The sequence below is a fragment of the Papio anubis genome, chromosome 11 (genome assembly GCF_008728515.1).
Source record: "Papio anubis isolate 15944 chromosome 11, Panubis1.0, whole genome shotgun sequence".
Classification (NCBI taxonomy): Eukaryota; Metazoa; Chordata; class Mammalia; order Primates; family Cercopithecidae; genus Papio; species Papio anubis.
Window position 1 is genome coordinate 87,270,923 of NC_044986.1, and position 17,317 is coordinate 87,288,239.

Here is a 17,317-nt window from a genome sequence, read left to right on the forward strand (position 1 = left end):
AATGCCTTTAATGATTCCCCTTCATGCCTCTACCGTTCATCCTAAAGTATCATTTGTTGTATTTGTTTATTCCACTTTATCCAGTTTTGAAAGTCACATTTCTAAAGTGCAAGATTGCTGTGTTTTTATTTGCAGATTCTTCTCCTTTTTTCCTATTCAGTTTGTTTTGTCTAATCCTAAGGGAGTGAGATGTATGCCCTCAGGATTACTTTCAGACCAGATGCCTGGGCTATCCTAGAGCATTTACATATTACATCCCCTTTCCACATGAAATGTGTTAATATTTACAAGATATGGTAAACTATTCTCATTTCCAGAATTCTGGAAAGTCGAACTGATGCAGAAGAACCAGGAAAACCAAGACCAGCATTTGGGGAAAGCTGGTTTTGTCACCAACAAAATATTGACAGAAGACAGAAATAGTGTTTTAGGAGAAACATTTAATGTAAATTCAAACCTTGTTCCAATGAGAAAAATACCTGATAAATATGACTTATGTATAATGAATGTGAATTATATTTCAGAATTGTTAGTAATAGAAACTCCTTTGTAAGGAAGCTTGATGAGCTCAGTGCACATGTGAAATTGCTCCTTCATATAAGACATGAGCATCCTTATGCCAGAGATAAACCTTTTGAGTGTGACAGAAATGAGAAAGCCATATGTCAGAATGAGGACTTACTTCAGCATCAGGATATTCAAACTCTGAAGCAAATTTTTGAATACCTTGAGTGTGGGAAAGCTTTTCATGAGAAGGCAGCCTTCAGTACCCATAAGAGAGTGTGCCCAGGGAGAAACCCTGTGAATATAATGAACAACTAAGAGCCTTTTCTGACAATCCAAACCTCCTTGTTCCTCAGAGAACTCACACAAGGGAGAATCACTATGAGTTTAATGACTGTAGGAGGAGGTCTGTTGGTGAGAAATCTCTAAATAAACACCATGGAGAAATCATGGGAAAAAATACTATGAGTGTGAGAATAATTTTGGCAAGAAATCACTCTTCTTTGACACTGAAAGAGCTCAAAAAGGAAAAACAAGCTTTGAATGTAATGAAGGTAGGGGAATCTTTAAGAAACCAAGTCTCTCTCAACAGCATACATACACAGAAAAGAAAACCTTTCAAAATAGTCATTATGGGAGTTCTTTTTGGCATATATCAGTTCTCTTTAAACATCAGCAAACACACATAAGAGAAAGATTCTATAAACGTAATGAGTGTGGGAAAACTCTCAGCCACAGTTCATCTCTCGTGGTACGTAATAAGATACACAGAGGGGAGAAACCTTATGAATGTATTGAATGTGGGAAAACCTTCACAAATGGGTCAGGCCTTACAGTTCATCCACAGATACACACAGGGCAAAAACCCTATGAATGTATTGAATGTAGGGAAGCCTTCAGATATAAGTCAGGCCTTACAGTACATCAGAGAACACACACAGGTGATAAACCCTATGAGTGTAGTGAAAGTGGAAAAAAATTCTGTGAGAAGTCAAATCTCCAAGTGCATCAGAGAACTCACACAGGGGAGAAATCCTATGAGTGTAAAGACTGTGGAAAAACCTTTGTTTACAGTTCATTCCTCATAGTACATCAAAGGATACACACAGGTGTAAGACCCTATGAATGTAACGAATGTGGGAAAATATTCTCACAAAAGCCAAACTTCATTTATCATCAGAGAACTCATACTGGAGAAAGGCCCTATGAATGTAATGACTGTGGGAAGTCTTTCTCAGTGAAGTCAAAACTTATTGTGCATCAGAGAACTCACACAGGGGAAAAACCCTATGAATGTAATGAATGTGGGAAAACCTTTTTCCAGAAGTCGTCTTTTATAGTACATCAGAGAACACACACAGGGGAGAAACCATATAAATGTAATGCATGTGGGAAAAGTTTTTCCCAGAAGTCATCCCTTACTGTACATCAAAAAAGACATAAAAAAGAGAAGCCATATAAATGTATTCAATGCAGCAAAACATTTAACCAGAAATCAGCTCTTACTAAGCATCAAATAACTCACTCAGGAGAGAAACTTCGTAAATGTAATGAATGTAGCAAAACTTTTTACCACAAGTCATCCCTCAGAGTACATCAGAGAACCCACACAGGAGAGAAACCCTACAAATGTAATGAATGTGAGAAGACTTTCTACCAGAAGTCATCACTCACAGCACATCAGAAAACACACCGAAGGCAGAAATCCTGTGAATCTACAAATGTGGAAAGCCTTTTATCAGAATTCATGAATCTGAGAAAGTACAGAAAGAAGAAGTCTCTGTTAGCATCTTCTGAAAGTCCAGAAACCTTTTCGTGCTTAACCTACTCAGTTTAAATTAAAAACAGTGAAGGGGAAAAACTTTGTAAGTATGATAAATATTTTGCCTGGTAATAAAGGGCCATCTTAGTGAGCAGCAGATATTTGATATTTGAAACATCTTATGAATATTTTGAATAAGTTGTAGCTTTGAAAATGATTCATTTTTGGTTATACATCAGAGATTTTTTTTTTTTTTTTTTTTTTTTTTTTTTTTTGAGACGGAGTCTCACTGTGTCTCCCAGGCTGGAGTGCAGTGGCGCGATCTCGGCTCACTGCAAGCTCCGCCCCCCGGGTTCACGCCATTCTCCCGCCTCAGCCTCCCAAGTAGCTGGGACTACAGGCGCCCGCTACCGCGCCCGGCTAGTTTTTTGTATTTTTAGTAGAGACAGGGTTTCACCATGTTAGCCAGGATAGTCTCGATCTCCTGACCTTGTGATCCACCCGCCTCGGCCTCCCAAAGTGCTGGGATTACAGGCTTGAGCCACCGCGCCCGGCCTCCAGAGATTTTAGCTCACTGAAAATATACGTTTGGTAATTGAGACTAAAAACTTCCTCTAGAAATATTATACTAAAATTCTTGTTTCTGATATACCAAAATTTTATTGAAAATATTCAGTTATAGACATACTGTGTTTAGGTTGAATAAATATAAATATACCAAACACAAAGGCAAAGTGTCATTAGGTTATGTCAGTGTGCTTTATTTTTATTTTATTTTATTTTTCTGTATTTCAGTAAAACTTTACTTACTAAAGTCCAACAGAGCTTAAAGGTTAAAAAAAAAAAAAAGTACTTACAAAGACAGGCAGCAGGCTGGACTTGGCCTACAACCACTAATTTACTGACCCCTGTGCTAAAATCAAGATGCTGCTAATGCAATCAATCCTCTTTTTAACAGTACCCTACATGCATGCTATTATCCTTCAAAGGCAGACCTTTATACTGCATGCTTTCATTTTGATTTTTCAAACGTTCAGTTTGCAAGTTACAATACAAGTGCTGTAAGGGAATAATATCTTGTGGTACTCAATACAGAACTTCAATGTCAAAGCAACTTTTCATTGTATTAAACCATGGAAGTGTGAATAAGGCCAGTGTAATGGAAATAAATAATTCTACGCAAATACATTCTATAGTAATAAATCTGCAATCAAGAAATCCACTTGGGTGCTGGAGTAAATGGCCTTGAACAGAAATAACTAGTATCTAGGAAATGCATAATCACATAAATAAAACTTTCTAAAATAAAGCAAAAGGTTACATTAAGTATTTTTCTTTCTTCACACTTGAATTTTTATTCTAAGTGACTAAACAAAAAATACACTATCAAGGTGAAAAGGCAATTCAGAAAAGAAATACAAACACCTAGCAAATAAGTGTAAATATATGCAATCTCCAAAAAAAGTAAATTATAGCCAGAAGAAAGAATCGGTTAAAAAAATTAGGGTGCATAATTTGCATTTGAAGATTTCCCTTACAAGCCTGAATCCTCAATACCAGATCTTCATCTTCCATATCTCAGCTCAGCCTCTCCAAATATAGCTGCCTCATCAGGTATTTCAGTTTAGATCTGGCCAGATGATCAGGCTATTCCCCTGTCTAGTCTGGGCCACAAAAGACCCAAGTGACATTGAGAAAAATCAAAGATGAGCCATGCATTGTAGCTCATGCCTGTAATTATCTGGAGTTGAGTGGGGAGGATTGCTCGAGCCTGGGAGTTCAAAGCTATTCTGGGCTCAAAAAAAATTTCGATACTGAAATTCCTTGGTCACTTCTATAGTGGATTTCTTTCTTTCTTTTTTTATTATTATATTTTAAGTTCTAGGGTACATGTGCACAACATGCAGGTTTGATACATAGGTATACATGTGCCATATTGGTTTGCTGCACCCATCAACTCATCATTTACAGTAGGTATTTCTCCTAATGCTATCCCTCCCCCACCCCCTGACAGGCCCCGGTGTGTGATGTTCCCCATCCTGTGTCCAAGTGATCTCATTGTTCAGTTCCCACCTAGGAGTGAGAACATGCAGTGTTTGGTTTTCTGTCCTTGTGATGGTTTGCTCAGAATGATGGTTTCCAACTTCATCCATGTCCGTGCAAAGGACATGAATGCATCCTTTTTTATGGCTGCATAGTATTCCATGGTGTATATGTGCCACATTTTCTTAATCCAGTCTATCACTGATGGACATTTCGGTTAGTTCCAAGTTTTTATTATTGTGAATAGTGCCGCAATAAACATATGTGTGCATGTGTCTTTATAGTAGCATGATTTATAATCCTTTGGGTGTATATACCCAGTAATGGGATTGCTGGGTCATATGATAATTCTAGTTCTAAACCTTTGAGGAATCGCCACACTGTCTTCCACAGTGGTTGAACTAATTTACACTCCCACCAACAGTGTAAAAACATTCCTATTTTTCCACATCCTCTCCAGCATCTGTTGTTTCCTGACTTTTTAATGATTGCCATTCTAACTGGCATGAGATGGTATCCCATTATGGTTTTGATTTGTATTTCTCTGATGACCAGTGGTGATGAGCATTTTTTCATGTATCTGTTGGCTGCATAGATGTCTTCTTTTGAGAAGTGTCTGTTCATACCCTTTGCCCACTTTTTGATGGGGTTGTTTCTCTTTTTCTTGTAAATTTGTAAATTTGACTTCTTTGTAGATTCTGGATACTAGCCCTTTGTCAGGTGGGTAGATTGCAAACATTTTCTCCCATTCTGTAATAGGTTGCCTGTTCACCCTAATGGTAGTTTCTTTTTGCTGTGCAGAAGCTCTTTAGTTTAATTAGATCCCATTTGTCAATTTTGGCTTTTGTTTTCATTGCTTTTGATGTTTTAGTCATGAAGTCCTTGCCCATGCCTATGTCCTGAATGGTATTGCCTAGGTTTTCTTCTAGAGTTTTTATGGTTTTAGGTCTAACATTTAAGTCTCTAATCCATCTTGAAATAATTTCTGTATAAGGTATAAGGAAGGGATCTAGTTTCAGCTTTCTACATACAGCTAGCCAGTTTTCCCAGCACCATTTGTTAAATAGGGAATCCTTTCCCCATTTCTTGTTTTTGTCAGTTTTGTCGGATATCAGATGGTTGTAGATGCGTGGTGTTATTTCTGAGGCCTCTGTTCTGTTCCATTGGTCTATATATCTGTTTTGGTACCAGTACCATGCTGTTTTGGTTACTGTAACCTTGCAGTACAGTTTGAAGTCAGGTAGTGTGATGCCTCCAGCTTTGTTCTTTTTGCTTAGGATTGTCTTGGCAATGTGGGCTATTTTTTGGTTTTATATGAACTTTAAAGTAGTTTTTTCCAATTCTGTGAAGAAAGTCATTGGTAGCTTGAAGGGGATGGCATTGAATCTATAAATTACTTTGGGGAGTATGGCCATTTTCACGATATTGATTCTTCCTATCCATGAGCATGGAATATTCTTCCAGTTGTTTGTGTCCTCTTTTATTTTGTTGAGCAGTGGTTTGTAATTCTCCTTGAAAGGGTCCTTCACATCCCTTGTAAGTTGGATTCCTAGGTATTTTACTGTCTTTGTAGCAATTGTGAACAGGAGTTCACTCATGATTTGGCTCTCTATTTGTCTGTTATTGGTGTATAGGAATGCTTGTGATTTTTGCACATTGATTTTGTATCCTGAGACTTTGCTGAATTTGCTTATCAGCTTAAGGAGTTTTGGGGCTGAGATGATGGGGTTTTCTAAATATACAATCATGTCATCTGCAAACAGGGACAATTTGACTTCTTCTTTTCCTAATTGAATACCTTTTATTTCTTTCTCTTGCCTGATTGCCCTGGCCAGATCTTCCACCACTATGTTGAATAGGAGTGGTGAGAGAGGGCATTCTTGTCTTGTGCCGGTTTTCAAAGGGAATGCTTCCAGTTTTTGTCCCTTCGGTATGATATTGGCTGTGGGTTTGTCATAAATAGCTCTTATTATTTTGAGATATGTTCTATCAACACCTAGTTTATTGAGAGTTTTTATCATGAAGGGCTGTTGAATTTTGTCAAAGGCCTTTTTGGCATCTATTGAGATAATCATGTGGTTCTTATTGTTGGTTCTGTTTATGTCATGGATTATGTTTATTGATTTGCATATGTTGAACTAGCCTTGCATCTCAGGGATGAAGCCAACTTGATCGTGGTGGAAAAGCTTTTTGATGTGCAGCTGGATTTGGTTTGCCAGTATTTTATCGAGGATTTTTGCATCAATGTTCATCAGGGGGATATTGGTCTAAAATTCTCTTTTTTTGTTGTGTCTCTGCCAGGCTTTGGTGTCAGGATGATGCTGGCCTCATAAAATGAGTTAGGGAGGATTCCCTCTTTTTCTATCGATTGGAATAGTTTCAGAAGGAACAGTACTATCTCCTCTTTGTACCTCTGGTAGAATTCAACTGTGAATCTGTCTGGTCCTGGACTTTTTTTGGTTGGTAGGCTATTAATTATTGCCTCAATTTCAGAGCCTGTTACTGGTCTATTCAGAGATTCAACTTCTTCCTTGTTTAGCCTTGGGAGGGTATATATGTCCAGGAATTTATCCATTTCTTCTAGCTTTTCTAGTTTATTTGCATAGAGGTGTTTATAGTATTCTCTGATGGTAGTTTGTATTTCTGTGGGATCAGTGATGATATCCCCTTTATCATTTTTTATTGTGTCTATTTGATTCTTAGTGCTCTTTTCTTCTTTATTAGTCTTGCTAGTGGTCTATCAATTTTGTTTCTCTTTTCAAAAAACCAGCTCCTGGATTCATTGATTTTTTTGAAGGGTTTTTTTGTGTCTCTATCTCTTTCATTTCTGCTCTGATCTTAGTTATTTCTTGCCTTCTGCTAGCTTTTGAATGTGTTTGCTCTTGCTTCTCTAGTTGTTTTAATTGTGATGTTAGGGTGTCAATTTTAGACCTTTCTTGTTTTCTCTTGTGGGCATTTAGTGCTATAAATTTCCCTCTATACACTGCTTTAAATGTGTCCCAGAGATTCTGGTATGTTGTGTCTTTGTTCTCATTGGTTTCAAAGAACGTCATTATTTCTGTCTTCATTTCGTTATTTACCCAGTAGTCATTGTGGAGCAAGTTGTTTAGTTTCCATGTAGCTATGCGGTTTTGAGTGAGTTTCTTAATCCTGAGTTCTAATTTGATTGCACTGTGGTCTGAGACACAGTTTGTTGTGATTTCTTTTCTTTTACATTTGCTGAAGAGTGCTTTACTTCCAATTATGTGGTCAATTTTAGAACAAGTGCAATGTGGTGCTGAGAAGAATGTATATTCTGTTGATTTGGGGTGGAGAGTTCTTAGACATCTATTAGGTCTGCTTGTTGCAGAGCTGAGTTCAGGTCCTGGATATCCTTGTTAACCTTTTGTCTTGTTGATCTGTCTAATATTGACAGTGGGGTGTTAAAATCTCCCATTAATATTATGTGGGAGTCAAAGTCTCTTTGTAGGTCTCTAAGGACTTGCTTTATGAATCTGGGTGCTCCTGTATTGGGTGCATATATATTTAGGATAGTTAGCTCTTCTTGTTGAATTGATCCCTTTACTGTTATGTAATGGCTTTGTCTCTTTTGATCTTTGTCGGTTTAAAGACTGTTTTATCAGAGACTAGGATTGCAACCCCTGCTCTTTTTTTGCTTTCCATTTGCTTGGTAGATCTTCCTCCATCCCTTTATTTTGAGCCTATGTGTGTCTCTGCATGTGAGATGGGTCTCCTGAATACAGCACACTGACGGGTCTTGACTCTTTATCCAATTTGCCAGTCTGTGTCTTTTAATTGGGGCATTTAGCCCATTTACATTTAAGGCTATTATTGTAATGTGTGAATTTGATCCTGTCATTATGATGTTCGCTGGTTATTTTGCCCATTAATTGATGCAGTTTCTTCATAGCATCGATGGTCTTTACAATTTGGCATGTTTTTGCAGTGGCTGGTACTGGTTGTTTCTTTCCATGTTTAGTGCTTCCTTCAGGAGCTTTTGTAAGGCAGGCCTGGTGCTGACAAAATCTCTCAGTATTTACTTGTCTGTAAAGGATTTTATTTCTCCTTCATTTATGAAGCTTAGATGGATATGAAATTCTGGGTTGAAAAGCCCCTAGTCTCTTCTGGCTTGTAGAGTTTCTGCTGAGAGATCTGCTGTTAGTCTGATGGGCTTCACTTTGTGGGTAACTCGACCTTTCTCTCTGGCTGCCCTTAACACTTCTTCCTTCATTTCAACCTTGGTGAATCTGACAATTATGTGTCTTGGGGTTGCTCTTCTTGAGGAGTATCTTTGTGGTGTTCTCTGTATTTCCTGGATTTGAATGTTGGCCTACCTTGCTAGGTTTGGGACGTTCTCCTGGATAATATCCTGAAGAGTGTTTTCCAGCTTGATTCCATTCTCCCTGTCACTTTCAGGTATACCAATCAAACATAGATTTGGTCTTTTCACATAGTCCCATATTTCTTGGAGGCTTTGTTCATTTGTTTTTTTCTCTAACCTTGTCTTCTCACTTTATTTCATTAATTTGATCTTCAATCACTGATACTCCTTCTTCCACTTGATTGAATTGGCTATTGAAGCTTGTGCATGTGTCACAAAATTCTCGTGCCATGGTTTTCAGTTTCATCAGGTCATTTAAGGTCTTCTCTACACTGTTTATTCTAGTTAGCCATTTGTCTAATCTTTTTTGAAGGTTTTTAGCTTCCTTGCAATGGGTTTGAACGTCCTCCTTTAGCTCGGAGAAGTGTATTATTACCCACCTTCTGAAGCCTACTTCTGTCAACTCGTTACAGTCATTCTCCATCCAGCCTTTTTCTGTTGCTGGTGAGGAGCCGCAATCCTTTGGAGGAGAAGGAACACTCTGATTTTCAGAATGTTTAGCTTTTCTGCTCTAGTTTCTCCCAATCTTTGTGGTTTTATCTACCTTTGATCTTTAATGTTGGTGACCTACAGATGGGGTTTTGGTATAGATGACCTTTTTGTTGATGTTGATGCTATTCCTTTCTGTTTGTTAGTTTTCCTTCTAACAGTTAGGTCCCTCAGCTGCAGGTCTGTTGGAGTTTGCTGGAGTTCCACTCCAGACCCTGTTTGCCTGGGTATCACCAGTGGAGGCTGCAGAACAGCAAATATTGCAGAACAGCAAATATTGCTGTCTGATCCTTCCTCTGGAAGCTTTGTCCCAGAGGGACAGCCACCTATATGAGGTGTCTCTTGGCCCCTACTGCAAGGTATCTCCCAGGGTTAGGCTACATGGGGGTCAGGGACCCACTTGAGGAGGCAGTCTGTCTGTTTTCAGAGCTCAAATACTGTGCTGGGAGAATCACTGCTCTCTTCAGAGCTGTCAGACAGGGATGTTTAAGTCTGTAGAAGTTTCTGTTGCCTTTTGTTCAGCTATGCCCTGCCCCCAGAGATGAAGTCTAGAGGCAGTAGGCCTTGTTGAGCTGCAGTGGGCTCTGCCCAGTTAGCGCTTCCCAGCACTTTGTTTACCTACTCAAGCCTCAGCAATGGCAGACACCCCTCCCCCAGCCAGGCTGCTGTCTCACAGATCGATCTCAGACTGCTGCCCTAGCAGTGAGCAAGACTCCGTGGGCGTGGGACCTGCTGAGCCAGGAACGGGAGAGAATCACCTTGTCTGCCAGATGCTAAGACCTTGAGAAAAGCACAGTATTTGGGTGGGAGTGCCCCATTTTTCCAGGTAGTCTGTCACAGCTTCCCTTGGCTAGGAAAGGGACATCCCTTGACCCCTTGTGCTTCCGGGGTGAGGCAACACCCTGCCCTGCTTTAGCTCACCCTCCGTGGGCTGCACCCACTGTCCAACCAGTCCCAATGAGATGAACCAGGTACCTCAGTTGGAAATGCAGAAATCACCCGTCTTCTGCATTGATCACGCTGGGAGCTACAGACTGGAGCTGTTCCTATTCAGCCATCTTGCAACGCCCCCTGTGAGTGTGCTTTATAAGAGAAATATTATATGTGCTGATTTTGTCACAGGACCTCATCATAATCTTATGTAAATGTGCCCTTAATTTAATAATTTTAATGATGGATTTAAAATTTCCCACACTTAATGTTTTTCTTTTTTAGCTATAAAAAAAATGTGTATTTTAAATAAAATATTTGTAGAGTGTAAGTTGATGTATTGAAATCTTGTTACATTCTACTCATACATAAATAAGTGTTAGCATTTGATATGGTTTGGCTCTGTGTCCCCACCCAAATCTTATGTCGAATTGTAATCCCCATGTGTCAGGGGAGGGGCCGGGTGGGGGGTGGTTGGATCTTGGGGGTGGAGTTCCTCCTTGCTGTTCTTCTGATAGTGAGTTCTCATGAGATCTGATAGTTTAAAAGTGTGGCACTTACCCTTTTTCTCTGTCTCTCCTCTTCTGCGATGGTAAGATGTGCCTTACTTCTCCTTCACTTTCAGCCATGATTGTAAGTTTCCTCAGGCATCCCCAGCCATGTGGGACAGGACTGTGAGTCAATTAAACCTCTTTTCTTTATAAATTACCCAGTCTCATATAGTTCTTTATAGCAGCGTGATAACGGACTAATACACCATTATTACTAAACTGTTTACCTGGTAAGGAATCCAGATAGGCCAGACATGGTGGCTCATGCCTGTAATCTCAGCACCTTGGAAGACCAAGGCAAGAGGATTGCTTGAGCCCAGGATTTTGAGACCAGCCTAGGCAACACGATGAGACCCTGTCTCTATATTAAAAATGTATGATTAAACAAAAAAGAATCCACACAATGTGACTGTAAACTCAGAGTCAGCCAAATGGAATAATAAACTATGCAACAATTAACTACAAAATTATTTAAAGGATTTTTGCTTTCACCCATAAAAGGAATTTTTGCTTCCACTCATTCTCCAGGATTTGTTGTCTTAAACAACTGGCAAACTGACCAAGATATATGAAATAACTAGAAAACTGGAAAAATGTATGAAACAACTGTTTTAAGACTTGGATATTAGGAATTGCACAACCATGATTATTGAAGGAAAGAAAGCAAATATAGCCAGTCCTATGATTGGCACAGCTTGTTGTCAGAAGGAAATTCCTAGACTATGGCATAGATAGAGATAACTCCAAACATATTCTTATTCTATGAAGCATAAATATTTCAGAGTTGAAGAAGGTTAAGTCAGCTGTAGTATGTGGACTAGCATACCGGAAAGGGAGCCAGCAGAGACACTTAGAGAAATCTGAGTGCCAATCTGCATATGCAACAGGTCATGTTCTTTAAGACTTGGCAAAGAACAGCTGCTGCCAAAGGAGCAATTATTGGGGAACTCAAAGACAAACACTTCCCAGAGCTCATACAGAGCTGGGAATCATTCAAGCTCCCACCAGCCAAGACTCTTCCTCCTTCAGTTCCTGAGATGACAGTCTCTTTCTCTGTTAATATGGATTTTTGAAGATCCCATGGATATACTGGGAGTGGACAAGGATTGGGCATGTTTGAGATGCTGTACTGGTCTGCTTGGGCTGCCATAACAAAATACAACAGACTTGGTGGCATAAATGACAGACATTTATTTTTGCATAATTCTGTAGGCTTGAAGTCCATCATCAAGGTGCTGGCAAATTCTCTTTCTGGTAAGTGCTTCCTGGCTTCTGGATTGCTGCCTTCTCACTATATCCTCACATGGCATTTCCTCATGGCTTGCAGGGTTAGGGATGGGGAGAGACAGCATGTGCTCTAGTATCTTTTATTTGAAAGACATATTCTATTAGATCAGAGCCCACTCCTACTACCTTATTTAACCTTTCCTGCTGCCAAAGAGGCCCTATCTCAAAATAAAGCCACACTGGGGCTTAGCGCTTCAATATATGAATTTTGGGGGGACACAAATATTTCATTTATTATATTCTGCCCCAGCCCCTCAAAGTTCATGTCCTTGCATTTGAAATACATGCATTCCATCCCAACAATCCCAAAAGTGTTACTCATTCCAGCATCAATTCTATAGATCTAAAGTTCAAAATGTCATCTAAATATTATCTAAATCATGAAAGGGTGACCTTTGAGGTATGATTCATTCTGAGGCAAAGTTCCTTTCCAACTATGAAACCAGTGAAACCAGACAGGGTATGTGCTTCCAAAACGTAGTGGTGGAATATGCATAGGATAGACATTCCCATTCCACAAGGAAGAAATCTGAAAGAAAGGGATGATGGTCCCAAGCCAGTCCAAAACCAGCAAGACAAATTCCATTAGATCTAAGGCTTTAGAATGACCTTTTTAGTGGCCAGCCATGGTGGCTTATGCTTGTAATCCCAGGACTTTGGGAGGCCAAAGCAGGTGGATCACTTGAGGTTAGGAGTTTGAGACCAGCCTGACCAACATGGTGAAACCCCATCTCTACTAAGATTACAAAATTAGCTGGGCATGGTGGCACATGCCTGTAATCTCAGATACTTGGGAGGCTGAGGCAGGAGAATTTCTTGAAACTGGGAGATGGAGGTTGCAGTGAGCCAAGATCGTGCCATTGCACTCAGCCTGGGCAACAAGAGCAAAACTCTGTCTCAAGGAAAAAAAAAAAAAAAGCCTCTTTGGCTCAACGCCCTTCCTACCTGGGGCAGTGGCCTCAACTCTCATGGCCTTAGGTTGTTGTCCCACCCCATACTCTGTGGGGTGGCCCTGCCCACAAGGCTCCAGGCAGGGTTAGCCTGGCCTGTTTAAACTGAAGAGGTGTTGGCTTTATTCTTTGAAACCAAGGAGGGAGACTTTATGATCTTTGGGGTCATTCTTCCCTTTCAAAGAATAGTGCAAGTCCCAACCAAATAGCTCTGTTGCCCCATCCTGCAAAATCCAAGACATCCGGCAGCCTTCCCTTCTCCATCACCTTCAGTTCAATTTGACAGAGTTTCTGCTTATATAATTCCTTAATCTCTCTGTCGAGTGGCAATCCAGCCACATCCTCAGTGTTTTCCTCAGAACATGTTTCTCTTTTGCAGTGTGGACAGGCTCAGAATTTTACAAATCTTTAAGTTCTGGTTCTCTTTTGCCACTCATTTCTTCAATTCTCTATCTTCTCTTTCTGTAAGCAGTCAGAAGGACCCAGGCCACACCTTCTTTGTTTTGCTTAGAAATCTCAACTAAATATCTGGTTTTATCACTTGCAGATTCTACTTTCCACAAAACTCGAACACAACTCAGCCAGTTTTGCTACCTTATAACAAAGATTGCCTTTCCTCCAGTTTCCAATAACAGCGTCCTCATTTCTGTTTAGGCCTCACCAGAATGGCCTTTAACATCCACATATCTATTAGCATTGTGTTCATGATGACATATGTATTCTGGGACAATAGAGACTTCCTCTGTTTCCCTTACTTTCTTTCTGAGCTCTCACCAGAATTTCCTTTAATCTTAGTATTTTCATCAACAGTCCCTTAAGGCAATCTAGGCTTTTTCTAGCACATACTTCAATGCTCTTTTGGCCTCTTCCCATCACCCAGTCCCAAAGCCACTTCCACATTTTTAGGTATTATAGCAGCACCCCACTTTATGGTGCCAAAATCTGTATCAGTATGCTCATGCTGCCTTAAAATACTACAGAAGGGGCCAGGCGCAGTGTCTCATGCCTGTAATCCCAGCACTTTGGGAGGCCAAAACCAGCGGATCACTTGAGCTCAGGAGTTTGAGAACAGCCAGGGCAACATGGTGAAACCCTGTCTCTACTAAAATACAAAAATTAGCTGAGCATGGTGATGGGCACCTATAGTCCCAGCTACTCAGGAGGCTGAGGTGGGAGGATCACTTGAACCCATGAGGCGGAGGTTGTAGTGAGCCAAGATAGCGCCACTGCACTCCAGCCTGGGTGACAGAGCAAGACTCTGTCTGTAAAATAAAATAAAATAAAATAAAATAAAATAAAATAAAATAAAATAAAATACTACAGAAGAGATGGCTTAAATAAAAGAAAGTTATTCTCTCACAGTTTTGAAGGCTAGAAGTCCCAGACTGAGGTCCTGGAAGATTAAGTTTCTTGTGAATATTCTCTTTGTTCCTGGCTTACAGATGGCCACCTTCTTGCTATGTCCTCACACAGCCAGCCTGCCTGCCTGCCTTCCTTTCCTCCTTCCTTCCTCTTCCTTCCTTCTTCTTCTTTTCTTTTTCCTTCCTTCTTTCCTTCCTTCCTGCCTTCCTGCTTTCCTTTGTTGTGGGAAGTCAGGGACCCCGAACAGAGGGACTGGCTGGAGCTGTGGTAGAGGAACATAAATTGTAAAGATTTCATTTTAATATGGACATATATCAGTTCCCAAATAATACTTTTATAATTTCTTACACCTGTCTTTACTTCAATCTCTGAACATAAATTTTGAAGATTTCATTTTAATATGTACTTTTATCAATTCCCCAATAATACTTTTATAATTTCTTATGCCTGTCTTTAATCTCTTAATCCTGTTATCTTCGTAAGCTGAGAATATACATCACCTTAGGACCACTGTGATAATTGTGTTAACTGTATAAATTGATTGTAAAACATGTGTGTTTGAACAATATGTAATAAGTGCACCTTGAAAAAAACAGAATAACAGCAATTTTCAGGGAACAAGGGAAGACAACAATAAGGTCTGATTACCTTTGAGGTCGGGCAAAATAGAGCCATATTTTTCTTCTTGCAGAGAGCCTATAAATGGACATGCAAGTAGGGAACATATTGCTAATTTATTTTCCTAGCAAGGAATATTAATAATTAATACCCTGGGGAAGGAATGCATTCCTAGCGGGAGGTCTATAAACAGCCGCTCTGAGAGTGTCTGTCTTATGTGGTTGAGATAAGGACTGAAATACGCCCTGGTCTCCTGCAGTACCCTCAGGCTTACTAGGATTGGGAAACTCCACCCTGGTAAATTTGTGGCCAGACCGGTTCTCTGCTCTTGAACCATGTTTTCTTTTGTTTAAGATGTTTACAAAGACAACACATGCACAGCTGAACATAGATCCTAGATCCTTATCAGTAGTTCTGATTTTCCCCTTGTCCTGTTTCCTCAAAAGCATGTGATCTTTGTTCTGCCTTTTGCCCTCTGAGGCATGTGATCTTTGTGACCTACTCCCTGTTTGTCCATCCCCTCCCCTTTTGAAATCCTTAATAAAAACTTGCTGGTTTTGTGGCTCAGGTGGACATCATGGTCCTACCAATATGTGATGCCACCTCTGGAGGCCCAGCTGTAAAATTCCTCTCTTTGTACTCTTCTCTTTATTTCTCAGCTGGCCGACTATTATGGAAAATAGAAAGAACCTACGTTGAAATTTTGGGGGCTGGTTCCCCCGATATGTATTCCTTCCTTCCTTCCTTGCTTTTCTTTCTTTCTCTTTTTTCTCTCTCTTTCTTCTTTCTTTCTCTCTCTCCTTCCTTACCTTCCCCTCCTTCTCTTCTCCTCTCCTCTCTTCTCCTCTCCTCTCCTTTCCTCTCCTCTCTTCTCTTTTCTTTCTTTTTTTCAGAGTCTTGCTCTCTCTCCCAGGCTGGAATGCAGTGGTGCCATCTTGGCTCACTGCAACCTCCACCTCCCGGGTTCAAGTGATTCTCCTGCCTCAGCTTCCTGCGTAGCTGGAGTTACAGGCATGTGCCACCATGTCCGACTAATTTTTGTATTTTTAATATAGACAGGGTTTCACTATGTTGGCCAGGCTGGTCTGGAACTCCTGACCTCAGGTGATCCACCCGCCTCAGCCTCCCAAAGTGCTGAGATTACAGGCATGAGTCACCTCTCTCTCTCTTTTCCTTCCTTTCCTTCCCTCCTTTCCTTCCTTCCTTCCTTCCTTCCTTCCTTCCTTCCTTCCTTCCTTCTCTTTCTTTCTTTCTTTCTTTCTTTCTTTCTTTCTTTCTTTCTTTCTTTCTTTCTTTCTTTCTTTCTTTCTTTCTTTCTTTCTCTCTTTCTCTCTTTCTCTCTTTCTCTCTTTCTTTCTCTTCTCTCTCTTCTCTCTCTCTCTCTCTCTCTCTTTCTCTCTCTCAGCCAGGTGCGGTGGCTCATGCCTGTAATCCCAGCACTTTGGGAGGCTGAGGTAGGCAGATCATGAGGTCAGGAGATTGAGACCATCCTAGCTAACATGGTGAAACCCCATCTCTACTAAAAATACAAAAAAAATTAGCGAGGCATGGTGGCAGATGCCTGTAATCCCAGCTACTTGGGAGGCTGAGGCAGGAGAATTGCGTGAACCTGGGAGGTGGAGCTTGCAGTGAGCTGAGATCGTGCCACTGCACTCCAGCCTGGGTGACAGAGCAAGACTCTGTCTCAAAAAAAAAAAAAAAAAAAAAAAGACAGAGTGGAACTAAGCCTTGAACAAACCATTATTACTTGTCTAATGTGTGCCCCCTGCCTCGTGCCCAGTGGGTCCAGGAGAGGGAGCTCAGATGTTAAGAATGCACAAGTACAGCTTAGCACCTGGGTGCCATCATGTTCTGTGGTCTCAGAGTGACTTTCTATTAAAGAGAAAGGGAAGTTAAGAGAGATTAGGAACCACACTCAGTCTCCATGGGATGTTAGGGCCCTCATGTCTTCCTCAGCATTGATAGTTCCTGGGTTCATGGCTGATATGGTCAGGATGTGTGTACCCTCCACATTTCATGTTGAAATATGACCTCCATTGTCAGAGATGGGGCCTAGTGAGGTATTCGATCATGGGGGCAGATCCCTCATTAATGGCTTAGCACCATCCCCTTGGTGATGAGTGAGTTCTCAGTCAGTTCTCTTGAGAGCTGAGTGCTGGTTGTTTAAAAGAGTTTGGTCTCTCCTTCCTCAGGTCTCTCTTGCTTCCTCTCTTGCCATGTGATGTGCTGGCTCACCCTTTGCCTTCCAGCATCATTGGAAGCTTCCTGAAACCCTCAGCAGAAGCTGAGCAGACTCTGGCACCATGCTTCCTGTACAGCCTGCAGAACCATGAGCCAAGTAAGCCTCTTTTCATAAATACCAGCCTCAGGTGTTCCTTTACGGCAATGTGAGAATGGGCTAATACAGTGGCCCTGGGCTCAGGATTAACAAGGCTGTGCT

At 40.7% G+C, this 17,317-nt stretch overlaps 1 protein-coding gene across 1 annotated transcript; it reads left to right on the forward strand.

The window, feature by feature from the left end:
- Positions 1-937: 937 nt before the first annotated feature.
- LOC100998070 (zinc finger protein OZF-like) lies at positions 938-2,501 on the forward strand (the record flags this gene model as incomplete). Its single annotated transcript, XM_021942964.2, has 1 exon — positions 938-2,501. A coding segment is annotated over one exon (1,404 nt), but the record flags the coding sequence as incomplete, so codon positions are not given.
- Between the last annotated feature and the right edge of the window lie 14,816 nt (positions 2,502-17,317).